Raw genomic sequence first — 18,378 nt, 5'->3', positions numbered from 1 at the left:
ACCGGCGAGTAGCGACAGACAACACGAAGAGCCGGGAGGTCGCCGGGGCGCTGGCAGGCACTGCTTCCTCGGACAACGGCCCGCAATCCGGCACACGCCGAAGATTCCGAAGAATGTAAGGCATGCCACCTGACCTATACCCGATCAGAAAGGTGCGAACGTGCTTTAAACGATTTGCCTGCATGCACAAACACATGTAAATATTAGTCCGAGCCGTGGTCGGCTCCCCGGGACGACTCTTGCATCGGCTTTAAGGAGCCGATCGAGTCCCGGTGTCAGATTGAATCTGCATCTATCCGGATATTGATGAATAAAGCAAATAATTATGAAAAAAACTTGCTTCAATTAAATCTAGCTGATTCGATCCATGACAGTAAAAGCTTCACCGCTAGATCGGAACATCCTACACGTAACTAGGCCTAGCGAACATAACAGATAACTAAACCATAATAAAAAACAGAGGCCTAAGAACTAGCAAGAGTCGATTCCCGGAACAATCCCTATCAAGGCTAAAATAAAGCGTCTATTACATCACCGGAACATCCAATCCGTTTGCAGGGCCTAACCTAGCAGATATTGAGCTAATCCTTATAAAATAAAAACAAACCGTAACAGATTGGATCTACTAGATAGAAAAGAAGCAAGGTGTCAACTCTACGCAACAAATCCTCTACGACGAGAATTAGCTTAAGATCAAGCATGAATGCATAGAGAAAACATGATATTCGTAGATGGTAAACAATAAGAACATGATAGATCTACTAAAAATCATGCTACGAACATCAAGATAACTAGTACTACTCACCATAAAAAACGCTTCAGTACGAGTAATACCAAAGTAAAGGCAAGAACAATGCTGCCCTGATCGCAAGAAGACGATCAGGGCAGCATGGCGCTTACTTGGATGAAACCCTAGAATTAGGGGCGGCGTTGCGCCAAGGTGTTGTTGCAAAACGTGATGATGTTCCCTTCTTACGAATATCATAGGGTACATATTTATAGTCCGGAGACTTGGGAAATAATCTAAACTAATGTGTCCATATCGGACTCTATCTCTAACTCAATCTGAACTAAATCTAAGGATACATGGCCCACATGGCCCAAATGCTCACGCAGGAGCCGATTCGTAAGCCTTCTTCAATTTCTTCATTAAGCCCAACTCACTCGCGGCCTATTAATTAACCCTGTTAATTTATGGCGATAACACTAACAAGTTCGTCAAGTGAATCTATCTAGGTCCCAAGAATGAAGTGAAAAGCCCTAGCAAAGCAAAACACGAAGAAAGAACTCAAAAAAATGCTGAATCGGAAGAGTTCTGCCGAAAACAGAAGCACGGGTTTAACCGATGACTAAGCACAGATTAAACCGCCAGGCATCGGATAGACCGATGCAAGGGTATCGGTGAAATTTGACGTGCAATACTGAGCCAAATGAAGAAAACCCAGTAGCACCGGATAAACCGACGGTGCATAAAAGTGCATCGGTGTATTCACCATGCTATTGCCTAGAGAGCATGTCAAGCGCGCAGGAGTCAAGCCTTCAGCACTGGTTAAACCGATGGTGTATAAGGAAGCATCGGTGCATTCACTGTACCATTACTCAGAGAGCATGTCAAGTGCACAGAAGCCAATTCTTCAGCACCGGTTAAACCGACAGAACATCGAAGAAAAGCATCAGTGCAATGAGTCAATGCTGCAGGGAAGTAGAGGCAATCTCTTCAGCATCGGTTGAACCGATAGTCATCGGTGCATCGCATCGGTTAAACCGGTGGTGTTGTGTCAGCCGCAATCAGCGCGTCAGAAGGTCAACGGCTAGTAGCAGCCTGTGTGTGACCGGTTGAATCGATGCCCTGTCACCGGATGAACCGACGCCACGCAGAAAATTGGGCAACGGCTACAAACGGCTAGGTTGACTTGGTGGTCTATATATATGGCATCCCCCAGCCATTTTGGAGTTGCTGGAGTTGAGAGAGACCCTATACACATTGAAGAACACCTCCAAGCGAACTAAAGTACTTAGTGATCAAATCCTTAGATTATGCACAACCTTTGTGAGTGTTAGTGCTAGGATTAGCTCTTGAAAGAGTGAGAGTGCAAAGTGTGGAGCCTTGTGTGTTGGTTCTAGAGTGAACCCTTGTATCTCGGTGCGCCGGCCTCCTTGAATTCTTGGTGGCTCGCCGGCACGTCTTCGACCCTCTAGTTTGGTGTGGACCGACGTCGACGGTTTTGTGCGGGGGACGTGAAGACGCCCGTCCTTCGTGGAGAAGCTCCTTATTAGAAAACGGGATAAAGGTGACCGTGGTGAGTTGACATTGCCTTGGTGGTGAAGTCAAAAAGAGCTCCGAAAGGGACTTGGTTACCGGAAAGTGATACTCTTAGTGAGTGCTTCAACAACATGGAATAGGAGTGACTTTGTGGCTAACCGAACCACGGGATAAATCTTGCGTCAAGAGTTTGCTTCTTCTCATCCCTATTTAATCTTGGGTCAGTTGGATCCATGCCACTACAACTTCTTGAAGTTGGATTTCATGTTGAAATCCATGCCATTGAGTGGCATAATTTTGAACGTGAAACCCAATTTCACGGAGTTGTGGTGGCATGAATCGAATTTTCCCTTTAATCTTCCGTATTTTACATTGCAACTTGTATGACTTTACTATTTTGGAGTAGACCAAGTTAGGATTGGCTATAGGTTGCATAACTTTTTAGGATGAGGATTTCATAGTAGAAGAATCGTAGTTGCACATTTAGATAACTTATTTTAGTTTAAATTTTTGTGCAAACTAGTTGGAACCTTATGTTAAGGTTTTAGATTGCCTAATTTACCCCCTCCTCCCCTTAGACTACGAGCATCTGATCACTTTCATATTTACACAGAGAAAGTTTCTAAAAAGCATTTAGGTCTAATTTGAAAGCAATGGGACCTAAACGTAGGGAAAAACAAAACATCGATGGAGAACCACAAATGGTATCCCTATGGATCGCTCACGCTGGGAAAATCGAGAATTCCAAGAGAATTTGAGTATCCAAACTAGCCCGAAAGAGGAAAAGGGGGAGGGAGGTTGTAGCCTCAATATAGGAATTATTATAGAGGTATTTTGTTCAAAATTCTTAGTAATCGCATAATAACTCCATAACTTAAAATCACATAGGAAGCTAAAATATGAAAATATTTCAACAAGACTACTAATTGAACTAGGAAAATATCATATGAATTTATAAAAATACTGGGATTCATGAAATACGTATTTATTTGGATCTATAAAAAAGATTGCTTAGATTGAGGGATAAGCTTATACATGATTCATTCACAAAATATTAGCAAACATGATTTGTCACTTATTAAAAGTTGTATTGAGTCCCAAGGTGTAATTTAGTCCAAGTTAAAATTAAACCAACATTTAGCAGTTTGCATTGATCCTTACTCGAGCTGTTGGAGTCTACTCCTTATCAGGCTATCAGCTTCGAACAAGTTACAAGGGACACCTCAAGGAGTCGAGGTACGCTTATTATTTGGGGTTGGTTTCAAAGAACTAAATATTACTCCTATCATATCAAAGAGAATTTTGTTGCTAGAAGTATTAAATAAAATTTAATTATAAAACTAACTGCGGAATCTCTAAATTAAATCGCGGAATGAATTTAATAATAAAATAAAGTAATTTATAATTAACGGATAATTACTATAACAAATTATTAATTAATTAGACTCATTAAATTCATCTAACGAATTAGCATTCATTTTGTGCAAAAAATTTATAAATAAATTTTATTTAGTAGTCTAAATATCAAAATTTTCGTTTGATGTGATGGCCCCTGCAACCAATCGGACCTACACGAAACCCACGGCACTTCCAATAATTTGATGAGCGAGTTGACGGTACTGTCACCCAGCCCGTTCGGCTGGCTGGAGCGGCTGGCTCCAGCCAGCGCTAAGGAATGCGCTTCTCCGTGCCGTCGGAATATGGCCCCGTTTAGATTCCAAAAATTTCTTTTTTCTACAGTAACTTCGAATATTTGATTACTAGTTAGGAGTATTAAATGTGGATAACTGATAAAACTCATTCCATAATCTCCGGGTGAAATTGCGAGATGAATCTTTTAAATCTAATTGGATCATAATTAGACAATATCGTGCTACAGTAAACAACCTCTAATGACGGATTAATTAGGCTCATTAGATTCATCTCGCGATTTTCAATCCATCCATACAAAAAGTTTTATAAATAGACTTTATTTAGTACTCCGAAATAGCAACATTCCTTTTCAAAAAAATTTTGTTTGCAATCTAAACGGAGCCTATATAGCCTTTTGAGCTCTTTGCGGCTTCGGCAGTCCCACCCATGGCGGTCGCCGGGATCGCCAGCAAGCGCAATTTGGAAGCCCTGGGCAAGCCATCTCCAGATCTGGTTGCTCAACCTCAATCACTGTTATCCATGGCATCGATCGAGGTCGAGGAGGTTCGATTTCGCCCTCAGCATCAAGCTGCTGCATCTCGACCGGCCGGCGAGGTGATGGTGCTGGTCCAATTCAATCGGCGGCGCCGCCGTTCTTCTCCATTCAAAGCTGAACCGCTCAAGCTACATGCCTCCGTTCGGCTGGTGGACAGCCTCCAGCTTCTACAGTATTTCCCTCTTACATAACTCCAGCTCCAACCTCCAGCCACGAGCCAGACAATAGTATTTTTCTCTCACACAACTCTAACTTCAACCTCCAGCTCCAAGACTGGAGGAGGCAGCAGGCCTCCGTCTGCCTTTGGCTTCCTCCCCGGCCCATCGCCGTGGGCGCAGGCGTGGGCAGTGGCTCGCCTCCCGATGTTGAGCAGCACCGACGAAGGAAGGAGACGAGACGTCAGAGGATGGCGGTATATCGGACGGATTTACTTGTTGTACATATGGTTCTAGATAGCGGGGTTTAGCGGTTGGATTTGAAAAATAATGGGTTAAATAAGTCTATACTAGACTATAGTGCACTATAGCAACTAAATTATACATAAATTTAAATAGCGGAATCATGACGTAAATAGTTATAGCGAAAGATTTAAAATCGTGGTCGTACCCGATCGAGATGGACGCGATGTTTCCACGAAAAAGGCTGGCACCGCGTGCAGCCGTGCACTCTCAACTGTTGCCGCGTGTGGCGTGCAGGGCATCCCCATTCCCCAGTTCCTGGATCCTTCGATCGCACTTCCGCAGGAGCCCCCACGTGCCGCGCACCACGGACTAGAGGACGCGGAGTAACGACGAGGCAGTGATACTGACGGGAAAAATTGCATGCCGCAAGTCACGGGAAGCCGTGTTTTGGTGTTCAGATTTTTTTCGTAATTTTTTGATTTTTTTTCTATTTTAGAGTATTAAATAAAATTTATTTATAATATTTTTATATGAATAAGTTGTAAATCGCGAGATGAATTTAATAAACTTAATTAATTTATAATTAGCGAATGGTTACTAGAGTATTACTGTTGCAAATTATAGATTAAGTAGGTTTATTAGATTCATCTCGCGATTTACAATTCTGTATAAAAAAAATTTATAAACAGATTTGATTTAATATCCTATGTGTCCAAATATTTAATATGATATTTTATCAAAAGTTTTTAATCTAAACAAGTCCTACCTGCTTGTTTAGAGCAAGTATTATGGCCGACAACAGAGTTTACAATCCCGTTTTGAAAGTAAATCCCGGTAAACACCGGAAACGAAATTTTGTTTCCGAAATTCGCCGAAATTCACCAAATTTTGACCAAAATTAATATAAATTTATTTGAATTTTTCAAATTTAAAACGAAATTCGGCGAAATATCACCGAAATTTGTTTCCCGGTAACTAGCGAAAACGGAAAAAAACGCCGAAATTCGCGAAATTCGAACGAAATTTAAATCCATGCCGACAAGTAGAGGGCGAAATCTTATCCGGCTAAGTGAGAAGAGAGAAGAGATAATAGAACAGGCAGTTTGCAAAACACCAGCTTTAAGTGGGCGACTAGCGATTTTGCTGCTCCTATTGCTCCACATCGCCGGTGAGCATTGAATGGAGCGAAAGCCCATGAATAAAAAAAGAACAACTACTTTAGATGGATGACATGGCACTGCTATCCGCCGGCACCAGGCGAAATCTATTACTTTTTTTGACATGGAAAAATCTATTACCTTTTAGCATGCTTTGATATGGTAAAAATCGGTAGCAACCAATCAGACTCTTTTTTTAAAACATCGTTATCATGTGGGCCATCAGTTGATTACGTTGGAATAGTGATATACCCCTCTATTCACTTTTGATAGCTATATTTCAAAAAGGATAAAGTCCATTTTTAACCATCCAACTCTTGCCCGAGTTTGATTTTGGCCATCCAACTCTAAAACCGGGTATTCTTGACCATCCAACTCTCAAAACCGGTCACATTTGGCCATCCTAGTGGTTTTGATTGTGGTTTTGCTGACGTGGACGCCACATGGCGGTGGGGCCACCTGTCAGCCCTTCTCTCCCCCTTCTCTCTCTTTCTTCTCTCCTCTCCCCCTCCTCTCACCCTGCATCAGCCGCCGCGTGCCTCTCCAGCTCGCCAGGCCGGCGGTGAGGGCCCGCGGCGGAGCTCGAGCGGTCCTGGCAGGGCTGGCAGGGCAGGCCGCCGCCACGCGCCGAGCCCCGGCCATGGCCTGAGCTCGAGGCTTCCCCGCCGCCGCCACCCGCACTCGCCGCCGCCGCTCGGAGGAGCCGCCCGCTCGCCTTCCCGCGCGTTTCTCGAGGACCTCGGGGTGCCATCCATGCGTCTCTGCCCCTGCCCCTGCTTGCCACGCGGGCCACCCTGCTCCTCTATGCCGCCGTCGATCCCGGGAGAGCAGGGGGCAGTGGCGGCGCAACCTTCTCCCCCACCGCCGGCCGCCCTCAATTCGTCGTCTCCGGTGAGGTTTCCTTCAATTTCTTGCGTATGGAGCTTCCCCGTCCTCTCCTCGCCCGATTCCAGTCCTCACCCGGTTGATTCCCCTACCGCAGGTCGTCCTCAGCGGAGCTCCATCGCCACCGCCGCCGGACGTCGTCGACCCGCCTCCTCGCCGCCGCTCCCCACACTGAGCTTGGCCGGTGAGCTTCACCGTGCCCTTTGCCAGCTCCACTAGCCTCCTGGCCACCTACCCCCGCGCCAAGCCATTGCGGCGTCGCGCCGCGCGTGCACCGCGAGCGTGGGCGCTGCGCCACGGGCCGCGCTCGCTCGCTAGCCGGACACTACTCCCGCGGCAGCCTAGCGGGCAGCGGCGCCGTTCTGGGCTCCGAGAGGAGCTCGGCTTGGCTCTGGGAGGGAAGAGGAGTGGAGAGGGAAGCGGGAGGCGTCGACGCGAAGCAAGTGAGGGAGGGGAGAGCTGGGTAGGGGAGGACGCGGGGTGAAGGGCGCAACGCTCGTCGTGGTGGCCGGCAAGGCCGCGTGCGGCGCGCCGGGAGGGCTCGCGCATGGCCGAGACGTGGCCGAGGCGATGGGACAGGGCGGTGGCGGGCGCAGGCTGGTCGGGGCGTCGTCCTTGGCGTGGCCTGGCCGTCAGGCATCGCCGGCCACCTGTGCCGGCGGCTTCTGCCGTGGCATAGAACAGGGGAGGGTGAGGGAGAGGAGAGAAGAAAGAGAGAGAAGGGGGGAGAGGAGGGCTGACAGGTGGGCCCCATAGCTATGTGGCGTCCACGTCAGCAAAACCACACTCAAAACCACCAGGATGGCCAAATGTGACCGGTTTTGAGAGTTGGATGGTCAAGGCTACCCGGTTTTGGAGTTGGATGGCCAAAATCAAACTCGGGCAAGAGTTGGATGGTCAAAAATGGACTTTATCCTTTCAAAAACTCAAATGTTTATAAATGATAGCTATATTTGCTATTGGCATGAGCTGTGACAATAAATAACACTAGTAACGAGGAGTTTCTAGTTAAAACATTGGAGGACCAACAAAAAAGTCTGTGTTGCATTTATTATATGATAAGTAAGGTTATTTTCCTTGGTCATTGTGTCAAGATGAAATATAGCTATCAAAAGTGAATGGATGGAGTAGTTATTAGGATCGGACCGGAGATCGAACCGGTGAGGCTATCGACTCGCTGGTTCACTGGTCCAACCATAAAGAACCGGTTGAACCGTTGGTTCGATAGTTTCGGACCGGAGAATTGAAACGCCCATAAAAACTTTCAAATAGGTACAATATTATAATATATAATAGATAAATAGCAACATAGAGTTGACCGCATGCACAAATAAATTGTTAAATAACATAATTATATAAACAAATTCCAACTAATTTAGCCAAAAGTCCACAAAAGATACTAAAAATTTATTATTTTGTGTGTTTGTGGTTGTTAACTCAAATAATATGATAGCCAATATATAATAATATAATAAATTAATAATATTTTATAATGCATCATAGTAAGATGTGTCTTAATTTAATAAATTTTATAAGTTTTGGTGGTCTAGAGTTGTTTTAGGTGACATACCAAAAATAAATATGCATAAAAAGAAGCATTTATGAATTAAAAAAATTAATTTAAATATTTACTATTATAAAACAATCTCAAATGCTAAAATAAAGTTCACAATTGCAAAGAGCTCGTCAAAATAATCAAAATGAATATATTATTATTTATCTAATTTGGAGCATATGAAGCCTATAAAAAAAACTGTCCGGTAACCGACCGGTCCAACTGATTTTTACCGATATGGACGATCTTGAAACAAACTGAATCCGCGAAACAAACTGAATGAAACAAACCGAATCCGTAAAACAAACCGAATCGCGACGGTCTTAGTCGGTCCTCCGGTCCTAACAACTATATGGACAGTGACGCGCCAGCGAGCTGCGCCGCGCGGCTATAAATCCACTCAAGCGCCAAGGGGAGTTTTCATCGACAACCCCTCTACAAACCGACTATTCCCACACCTCTCAGTCATCGTCTTCCCGGCGCTTCGGTCCTCAATCCCGTGGGCGTCGCGCGATCTCCGGTCCTGGGAGATTAGGGCTCTCCCTCATTGCTGTTCCTTCCCTCGTTCCTCGGCACCGCGTGCTCCTTCGGGCAAGTGCTGGGACACCGCTATGGCTGGGCAGATTACCCGATACCCGAAGCCCGAACCCGATGAACCCGAACCCGAACCCGAAAAACCCGAATCCGATAAACCCGAACACTACTTCGGGTAGTAAGTCACGGTACCCGAAATTATTTCGGGTAAATCGGGTTTAGGAGCCCGGTACCCGAACACCCGAACAAACCCGAGATTCCAATCAGCCCAGATATTTACTCGGCTCTCGATCCCGTCTCCGACTCCGAGCCTTCCCCTCGCGCGTCCCGCCCTTTCCCCCTTCTCTCTCTCGATCCCGACCGTGGCGCCGCTCCTCCCACCCCCTGCCTCCGGCGCCGCACCCGGCGGCCGTGCTCCTGAGCGTTGTCCGCCCCCGACCCCCGCCACCCCCTACCACCACTCGCACAGAGGTTGCGAGGCCGCCGCTGGTGGCCACGGCGCCGCTGGTGACCACGGCGCGCAGCTCTCTCTCTCTCTCCCCCATGTCGGCGCGGCGGAGCGGAGCGGCCCGCGCGCGTGCGGAGGCAGATCTCGGGCTCCCGCACGCGTGCGGAGGCAGATCAGGGCCGCAACTTCCAGCGGCGAGCCGGAGTAGCCGCGTCCAGCCGGCTCCGGTGCGGCGAGCGGATCTCGGGCTCCGGCATCCGGTCGTCCCCTCCCCTCCCCAGCTCCCCTCCTTGTGCCGACCCCTGCCTCGTAGCTCTGGCAGCAGCACGGCGGATCGAGGGAGGGAGCTCCGCCCGCGGGCAGATCCAGCGCCGCCCGCCTCCCTCCCCGCCTCGCTGTCGTCGTCGGGCCGCATCGGCGTCGTCGTCGGGCTTCCTCCCCTGCACGGCCTCCTTCCCTCCCTCCGGCGTTCCCTCCACGCGGTCACGCGCCGGTCCCGAGCGCCACGACGCCGCCCTCGCCGGTCCCGAGTGCCACGGCGCCGCCCTCGCCGGCCGCCGCTACGCATCGACCTCGGGGGATTGGAGGATTTCGGGCATATCGGGTAAACCCGAACCCGAACCCGAACTTTAGGGTACCCGAAATGTCGGGTATTGATTTTTTAGAACAAATTTCGGGTAGTATTTCTGAAAACCCGAATTTTAGAGAACCCGAAATACCCGACCCGAATTTTTCGGGTAACCCGAACGCCCACCTATTGACACCGCCGCCGCATCGCCCGCCGGTACGAGCTCTTCCAATAGATCGCACGAGATGAAAGAACATATTCCTTTTACTACATAAAGCTGTTTTCTCGCCCTCATTGGCAAGAGTGTCTCCAGTCCCCACACCATTTCGTTCACGGAAATCTGGTGACCTGGATCTAATCTCTGAGCATGTTTGTGTACGAGGGTAGAGGACCAGGATCCACGCAATTAGATTTCAGTTCCAAGTTGAAATAAATCACTAAAATCCCAGGAATAAGTTAAAAAGGTTTGTATGGGCAGCTATGGAAATAACTCGCAAATAAGGAGTCGTTTCTAGCTATAAACGATCGAATGATTAACAAAAACACAGTGTTTGATGTACGGAGCTAGCTGAAGCTCCGTAAGAAATAATATGGATGTAAAATTTCTTTGATTGGTTTTCCAGGTTTTTCTGGAGCATTCAGATGGTGAGGATCCATGCTTTAAAATGTTTCATCAATAATTTAAATTTTTATTCTATCATCACTAAAATTTTAGGTAAAGTGGGATAGGAAAGCAGTGGTCTGTCTAACATCAAAACTTTTCACTAACTCAAAATTTAATTACTTTGTGTCTTTAGTAAACACAACCAATTTGTATATATATGCTTGGCTGCTAACTTTTAGCTTGCTAGGTTTACTTGTCTATCAGTCTATGCTTCGATATTAGCTTATAGTATTTGAGCCATCGTAAGTAGCGTGTAATAACAGACAAGAAATATTCTCAAAATAATTTGAGTCCGAAGGTCCTCCTTCCAGATTCCGTTGCTACTAAAATTTTGCCCAAACAATAATTATTGCAAAACATAAAGAATGGCAAAAGGAACAAGTCTGTAAACCATCCTAAGAGAACTAGTACAAACTACACAGTTCTCTGCAGAGGCATGGGCAATCTCACAACAGAAGAAAGCATAACAGCCTGATCAGCTTACACTACCCCACTCCAATTCTCTAGTGGATCATCTCAATTCTGCTTCGCATTGAGCTGAAGTGCCAGAGGCTTTGCTTGTTATTCTTGACTCTAAAATCTCCTTATTTCATCATCTCTGCAGCATCACCCATTGTTGTAGGTACTTAGAAGCCTGGAAAAGAATAGAAGTTGGGTTCAGCTAGACAGTCAAAACATACTCCGTTTCCTCACCTTCCAAACACACACATAGTCAAGAGCTAAAGTTCTCATCCTTCAAAGCAATGATGAGCCCACCTGCCATACAAATCAGGGACGTTCCTTGGATTGTTCTCTCAATAGTAATAGATACCAGTATACCACAAACTGCAGCTACTTGCTATGAAAGTTGTGGAGGTATTCTAATTAAATAAACATGATTAAATGCAAAGATACTAATTGTTATACAGTTCTTATAGTAGTTATGACATGTTTGGTTTAGGCATTTTGCTCCATCATCGGTTCACAGCAGCGTCGAATCACGTTGCATGTTGTTTGGTTCGGCACGGACGTAATCAGTTAGCGTGGTACCGGATACGGCCCTTCGGACAGCGATACCGCCTGCCTGCCTGTGTTATCTAATTACGTCCCACTTTTCGCTGCCTTGACTATTCACTGGTCCAACCAAACAAATGCCACTATCCCTTAAACTGGAACAGATAGCTCTGCTTTCCGATTACATTAATATTACCGCTCCTAAAGTTGAACCAAATGCCACCTTAGTGTTGTCGACTTGTTGCAATGAAGTTGAAGGACACAAAGTCAGTAGTAGGAAAAAAGAGAAGGAAACAAAGGGAAATCTGGAAAGTTGGAGAAAATACTTTATGCTTGTCATTTAACAATGGGTCATGGAACTCTAGAGTCTAGATGGAACCAAAAATTCAACATGATGGTTGAAGCTAGTAGGTCCAGAGTGGTTTAAGTCACATAGTTATCAACTACAAAACTGTTCCGTGACTTATTATAGCTAAACTCATGTCAAATTCATGTTACAGTGCTCATATGTCTATCGTAATAGCCAAAAAAAATGCATGGCGGCAAAACAGAGACCTTGAATAAATAGACTATGTATTTTAGTAGTCGGATAATATCAAAGTCAAGCTTATACACTGATTGGTTGTATTTTTCTACAGTTTATTAAAGAAACATTTTTCTATGTTACAGTAATATTTGTTTGAATTCATATAATCTGCAATAGGTTCCTCAAAACATAATCAGCCAAAGTAGCAATTGAAATTAGAGGTCTAGTAGTTCCTAATAGGATGACCATCCATTATTCTACTGACATTTCAAATTTGAACTTGTGAAAAAAATTGACTGTTACAAATGGAATTAAGGTGCATCTGGCTTATGAACAGTGCACAAACACTTACCTAACACTGAATTTTAAATGCCTCCCCCCTTTTTGTCAGATGACAGTCTCCAAATGAATGCCTTATATTTCGTGTTGCCTCTATTCTGCAGATTTGCACTGATCAAGCATCAAAAGCACTATTATGAGTTCAAAGCATCAAAAGCAGTTCATGGATGAAGCCCTGATCGAGCAGCCAGGAGTGGAGGACCATGAGGGAGCATGGCCTTCACCGTTGACGATCAGTGGTTTTGCGTTCCTAACCTTCAACTCATTCATGGCCGTGTATAGGTCAAATGGAGATGTTGGAGCTATCTTCTTTGTGGTCTTTTCTTACCTTGTCCTCTTTTCGCTCTTCTACTGTCTACGCCAGTATGAGAGGACCCCACCAGAGTCACCCCGGCGAGAGCACATCAAGATGGCTGTATGGTTACTCACGACGTTGCTCACTGCTGCCTTCTCATACAAGGTGGCAGCAATTATGCCACTTCCTGTGCAGGTGCTGGTGTGGGCAATGGCAGGAGCAACTGTGCTCGGTGGTTTTTATACATTCTTCATCCACCAGGAGAAAACCCGGTTGGACCCCCCAAATGCATAACGAGGTACAAATCTCATCCATCCCTTGCTCTAGTTTCTCAGAATAAATAACCATCCCTTGCTCCAGTTTCTCAAAATAAATAACCATGTCCGGATGTACCTTTTGTTTGGAAACACTTGCAGACGATAACCATAAAGGTAGTAACTTGATTAACATTTTTGCTCGATTGTGTACCAAATGGCTCATTTCTGCATGCATAGCAGGATAGGTCTGGTCAGTTGAGTCCCTACCAAGATTAAGCATCTGTCACAACAAAGACATACTGGAAATGAAGGACCAAGCGGGCCAATGCATGACTTCATGAACTTTTGAAACTGCCTCTGCAAGAGGGAAATCAGATATTTGATGCACCGATCAACTATTGGCCCGAGACACTGAGTTGATGCACTTGAAAGTCTAAAATTGACTGGCTCCCTGGACCGCTGGACGTCCTTGGTGTTTTAATACTTGACATAGCCAATTTGGTTTTGTTTTGAGACCTTCATAGTCAATATTTGACCTTTAGGCAAGGAATCTGGCTGGAAGCGTTTATAAAAGGTGCGTGCCATGTTTTCAAAATGGAAAAAAAAAAGGAAAAAGAAAAGAAAGAAACAAGAAAAAAAATAATGGAGACAAAGGCCTCACTCATGTCATATGAATACATCCTTGGCGCCCCCAATCCAAACTGATTGCTCATATTTGTGGCCACTCTTGTGCTGAACTGGAAAGGGGGAGTCTTGAGGCATATGTTTCAAACAACTGGAAGTCTGGAACCATCTTATTGGTTTGCATCCAGTGAGCAAATATTCTGTGCAAATAACACGGCAATCCTTCCATGACAGATCTCAATTTTTTGCATGGGCAATGGCTCGGAATGATGAAACCTAAGCTGGGCAAACAGCCGCACCCTAGGAACTGAGTGGCCTGATGGATGAGCTTTACCATGACCAGGGTCAGGCTCGGAAGAAGAGTTTGAGCACTTGATCAATGGCAAGGATGGGACTCAAAATGCGATTGGCCTGAGCTATTAGTAATTTAGTACACGAGCTGCTTGTTCAAGGGTGTTTGAATCATCGTTAATTACATTAAAGTTAAAACTTCACTCCATTTGCCAGGATCATCACTGCTGTCACCGCATAGACTGCAGCTGCCTCAGCTACAGTTGCAGATTTTACTATTCCTGTTCACTTTCATGAAATGGAAACTAATTCCTATTTCTCGTGCGCAGGGTGCCGCCCTCTTGGGCGGCAAAATATTCTACAGGTCCTTCGTACCTACGCTCTGGTTGCCTGCCTTCCTTTTAAAGGTGCGGGCCAGGAGGCACCGGCCGGATGAACCAACGGCGTCTCAAGTTCCGCCCCTGCGGAGGAGGTGAGATGCCAGGCTGCGCATGGCACGGCGCTGCGGGCGTGGGCGAGGCGCCCTGCTGAGTTTTTGCCGCGGGGGTGTTAGGCTAGCCCGCGCTTCTCCAGAATCTGAGCTTATCAGTTGCTCCATTTGCTCCAAGCTACTGGCAACAAATTGTTCTGTTGCCTACAGAAATAAGCTCGCGACGACGCGCATTGTGAGGTGCAATGCAGCAGCGGCGTCCCGGCCAAACCGGGGGTTCAGTGCGAAATATTAACATGGACTTAGTGGTCTAGTAAAATTAAACAATAGTAATAAGGAACAATATAACATATATGATATATATATATATATAATGTATTACATATAAATGGAATATTTCAGGAATTATTGTACCTGTTCTTTGTATTTTTTAGACTGATTTGCCAACGATATGACTTGCAATGGAAAGAATAAAATTAATATATGTATTTTAATCATCAATATAATTAAATGATAAATAAAGAAAAATAATACGATGCTCTTAAGTTTTACTCGGCCTTTAGAATTTGGTAACCGTCTGGGAGTTGTCGTGGCTCGTGGCCGTGCATCTGGCGACCAATGTTGGCGAGTCGACACTATAACCGCCAGGTGCGAGTATGTTCTGCCTCCGTAAGAGTGGCACCGCGCGAGTATGTTCTAGTGGCACCGCCAGGTGCGAGTATGTTCTGCCTCTGTAAGAGTGGCACGAGTGTCAGTGCGCAATAGAAAAGGAAGCAGCATTGGTTTTGCCTTCGGTGTTGGTGATCGAGCCGAGCACCGAGGCGGCCGCCGAGCGGAAGGTTAGGAGTCGGACGATCGATAATCAGCGATACGATGTGACTTCTGGATGCAATTTGGATCTCGTTTTGCTACGGATTGAATTGCAAATTAACAAAATTGAAGCCTATACATAAGGAAAAAATTCTTTGCAACTGGGATGCAAACCTACATGTTTGCAGTCCCTCACAACTTGGTGAATGGACCCACGTGTAGTACCGCGGAAAGATGGAGCCGAACACAGTGGAACCAACCGTCTGGGACTGCACGTGTGCCCATCCACCAAGTTGTGAGGGGATGCAAACATGTAGGTTTGCATCCCAGCTGCATAAATTTTTTTCCATATATAAGATATACTTCATATTTTTTTGGCCCTTCAAATTTGGAGGCCCCGCACGGGCCAGGGACGCCCCTGCAATGCAGCAGCAACCTGATGGAGTGTCCAGCATGACTCTCCTATAAACTCAAGTGCTACGTACAAGCTACTTGTGCGTCGTCTTTGTATGTCGTCAACTCTTTTTTTCTTTCTCCTTCACTGGATGTAACTGTATCATCATCTTAGCTTGCGTGCTTTTTATGATTGTAAATGTGCAAGACAAACTACTGTTCTTGCAGTCCGTAGCTCGCCAGAGGGGCTGAACGGCTGCCGGTGATAACTGGGTTTCGTTACTGTTGTGCACTGGCTGAGTGTAGAATCAGTTGGCCGGCCCCTGTTTTTGTCTCGACATTTTCTATTCTTGTGCCCTCCGTAGGCGTTCAGCGTTCTACATATATGAAAGTGCATTGTGATGCTAAACATGCTCTGAATGTACGTAGAGTTGACTTCTCTGTTCTCTGAATCCTAAGAGTGGCACTCTACTTCGTTCGAAGGGTAGGCACAATTGCATTCTGTAACAAACTATGCAGATGCACTACGGACTTGCTATGGATTTGATGTAATTTGCTTGATAAGCGGTGCAGCAAATTGGGGGACGTCTATTTATTGCACGTGCGATTAGATGTTGTGCCATCACACAAGGTCGGTGGAGATAAAAATTCCAGAAATAAATTATTCCAAAATAAAATAAAATATTCTGAGATGAAATAAAATATTTCAAAGATAGAAATTGTTCCGGAACAGAATAATCAACATTTTATTTAAACAAAACTTATTCCTAGTCTTTTTTTTCTATATGTAGTAGTACCGTATATCTCGTTAATATATGAGAACCTGACGAATATCATCTGACGTCAACTCCCCAAACAAACAGCCACGATCACAACGAAATCACCAAAACCTAACAAATTTTATCTGCCCGGTGCCATTTAAACAAAAAATATCTCTAGTGGCCTCGCTATATAAACACCTAGCCCCGCATGCAGCATACCCATCGCCGCGCCTCCCATACACGCACCAAACACCTTCACGCAAAAAAGCCGCCGCCTCCATGGCATCCTCCAAGCTCATCGCCGACCTCTTCCTCGCCCTGGCTCTCCTGGTCGCCACCACGCCACAGCCCTCGGGAGCCACCAGGGTCTTGCCCACCCCGTCGCCGGCGCCGTCATCGAGCCCGTCAGAGCCGCCGGCGACACCGTACTGCATCTCGTGGTTCATGGTGATGACCCCGTGCATGGACTTCCTCACCGACGGCAGCGTGGCCGAGCCTTCGAGCGGGTGCTGCAAGGGCCTCCAGTGGGTGGTCGACGACGCGCCCATGTGCCTGTGCTACGCCAAGAACGGGGAGATCGACAACCTCATGCCGGCCAACACGGATTTCAGCCGCCTCGCCGACCTCCCGTCGACCTGCGGCGTCGCGTTGCCGGTGGAAGCACTCTCCGAGTGCGAAAGTGAGTTGTGTTTGTGTCTGACTTGAGCCATGCATGATTGCTTGTGTAGCATTCTAATCTAAGATGAATTTTTGGTTTCGTCGTTGCAGCTGAACCGGTGCCACCGTTGATGCCTGATGCCTCCTAGCCCTCCTGCCGCAAAGGTATCTAATTTCTTTTCTTGGTCTCATATATACTTTTTGGTCTAGCAATTTTTATCGTATGATGATGCCAGGGTTAGTGTTCTGATAAAGCCATATATGTGTTTATGTTTTGCCGGAGGACCATCATCAGTAGCAGCAGGCTGTTGAAGATTAAGAAGTTCAGTTTGGAATAGATTAGATTAGTGGATTGAAAAATTGATGCTTAGATTAGATTAGTGGATTGAAAAATTGATGCTTCTTAGGAAAAGGAGTAATAGCTTATTAGTTACCCAGTGTGATAGTAGGAGTAAGATCGAGTTAGCTTTTGTGTCAGGAGAATCTATTAAACGATATGATCAATAATATAACTTGCTCTCTTTAGTTTATGGGATGTGATTTTGAGAGACCGAAACTGGCGACCAGAGGGGGGTGAATGGGAGCCGATCAAAATTTCTCTCGAAATTGATCCGTCGGCCTATATCCCAAAATCACCACAAGCCCTCAAGGGTTCTAGGTGAAGTTTGGAATAGCTATGGAAGAGCTAAACCAACATAAAACACCCCTAGAACGTGCGAGAGAAAACACGGAAGCGAACGAGAAAATCTGCAGACCTAGCAGACTCGGACCGGTCAGACCGCTCTCTCCGACCGGTCAGACCGGTCGGGCTGGAGTTCAAAAACCCAGACCGGTCAGACCGGTTGCACCCAGACAGATCGCAAACAAAGCTTCAAACAGCAAATATCGAGCAAATGAAGTCCAAATCCAACGAAACTTGGAGGATAGCTTCGCAACTACCCCGTGAACATATTCCCAAAAGATCTTTCCCAAAAGATTAACAGATCATGAGAAATCAAGGGAAGATCAAAGAGAATTAGGGTTTTCTCAAGAACCCAAAAACTCCAATTCGTGATAACTCTTGATTCCAGTAGATTTAGCACTTGGCTAGAGGGATTAGAATCGTCACAAAGAGTCCATCAAACCACGAATTCAAGGGTTTGTCTCCTCCGAACACAAAACACACCAAAAGAGGATAATTGAAACCCAAAACGTAAGAGAGGAAGGGGGGACGAAAAGCTCAGCACACACGGGTGAATCTCAAGTCAATTTCATTCATAAATCACGGAGGAATTCACCTATACAAAGGCTAGAGCCGACCACACCATCATCCACCCTCTCCTCTAGATTGAAGAGATTA

The 18,378-nt window shown here is 45.9% G+C and overlaps 1 protein-coding gene and 1 long non-coding RNA gene across 2 annotated transcripts; both read left to right on the top strand.

Moving 5' to 3' along the window:
• The first annotated feature begins 13,313 nt into the window (after window positions 1-13,313).
• LOC120691154 lies at window positions 13,314-14,902 on the top strand. The gene is made up of 2 exons (XR_005682129.1): window positions 13,314-13,647; window positions 14,318-14,902. It is a non-coding gene; the product is annotated as an uncharacterized LOC120691154 (long non-coding RNA).
• A 1,759-nt stretch (window positions 14,903-16,661) lies between these two features.
• Window positions 16,662-17,188, top strand: LOC120652432 (non-specific lipid transfer protein GPI-anchored 2-like). Its single transcript, XM_039930249.1, has 2 exons — window positions 16,662-17,061; window positions 17,151-17,188. Exons 1-2 carry the CDS (start codon window positions 16,662-16,664, stop codon window positions 17,186-17,188), a joined length of 438 nt encoding a protein of 145 aa, XP_039786183.1.
• Window positions 17,189-18,378: the final 1,190 nt, after the last annotated feature.

This window comes from Panicum virgatum, chromosome 1K (assembly GCF_016808335.1).
Source record: "Panicum virgatum strain AP13 chromosome 1K, P.virgatum_v5, whole genome shotgun sequence".
Lineage (NCBI taxonomy): Eukaryota > Viridiplantae > Streptophyta > Magnoliopsida > Poales > Poaceae > Panicum > Panicum virgatum.
Note: the sequence above shows the minus strand (reverse complement) of the source record. Positions and strands in the feature narration are given on the sequence as shown.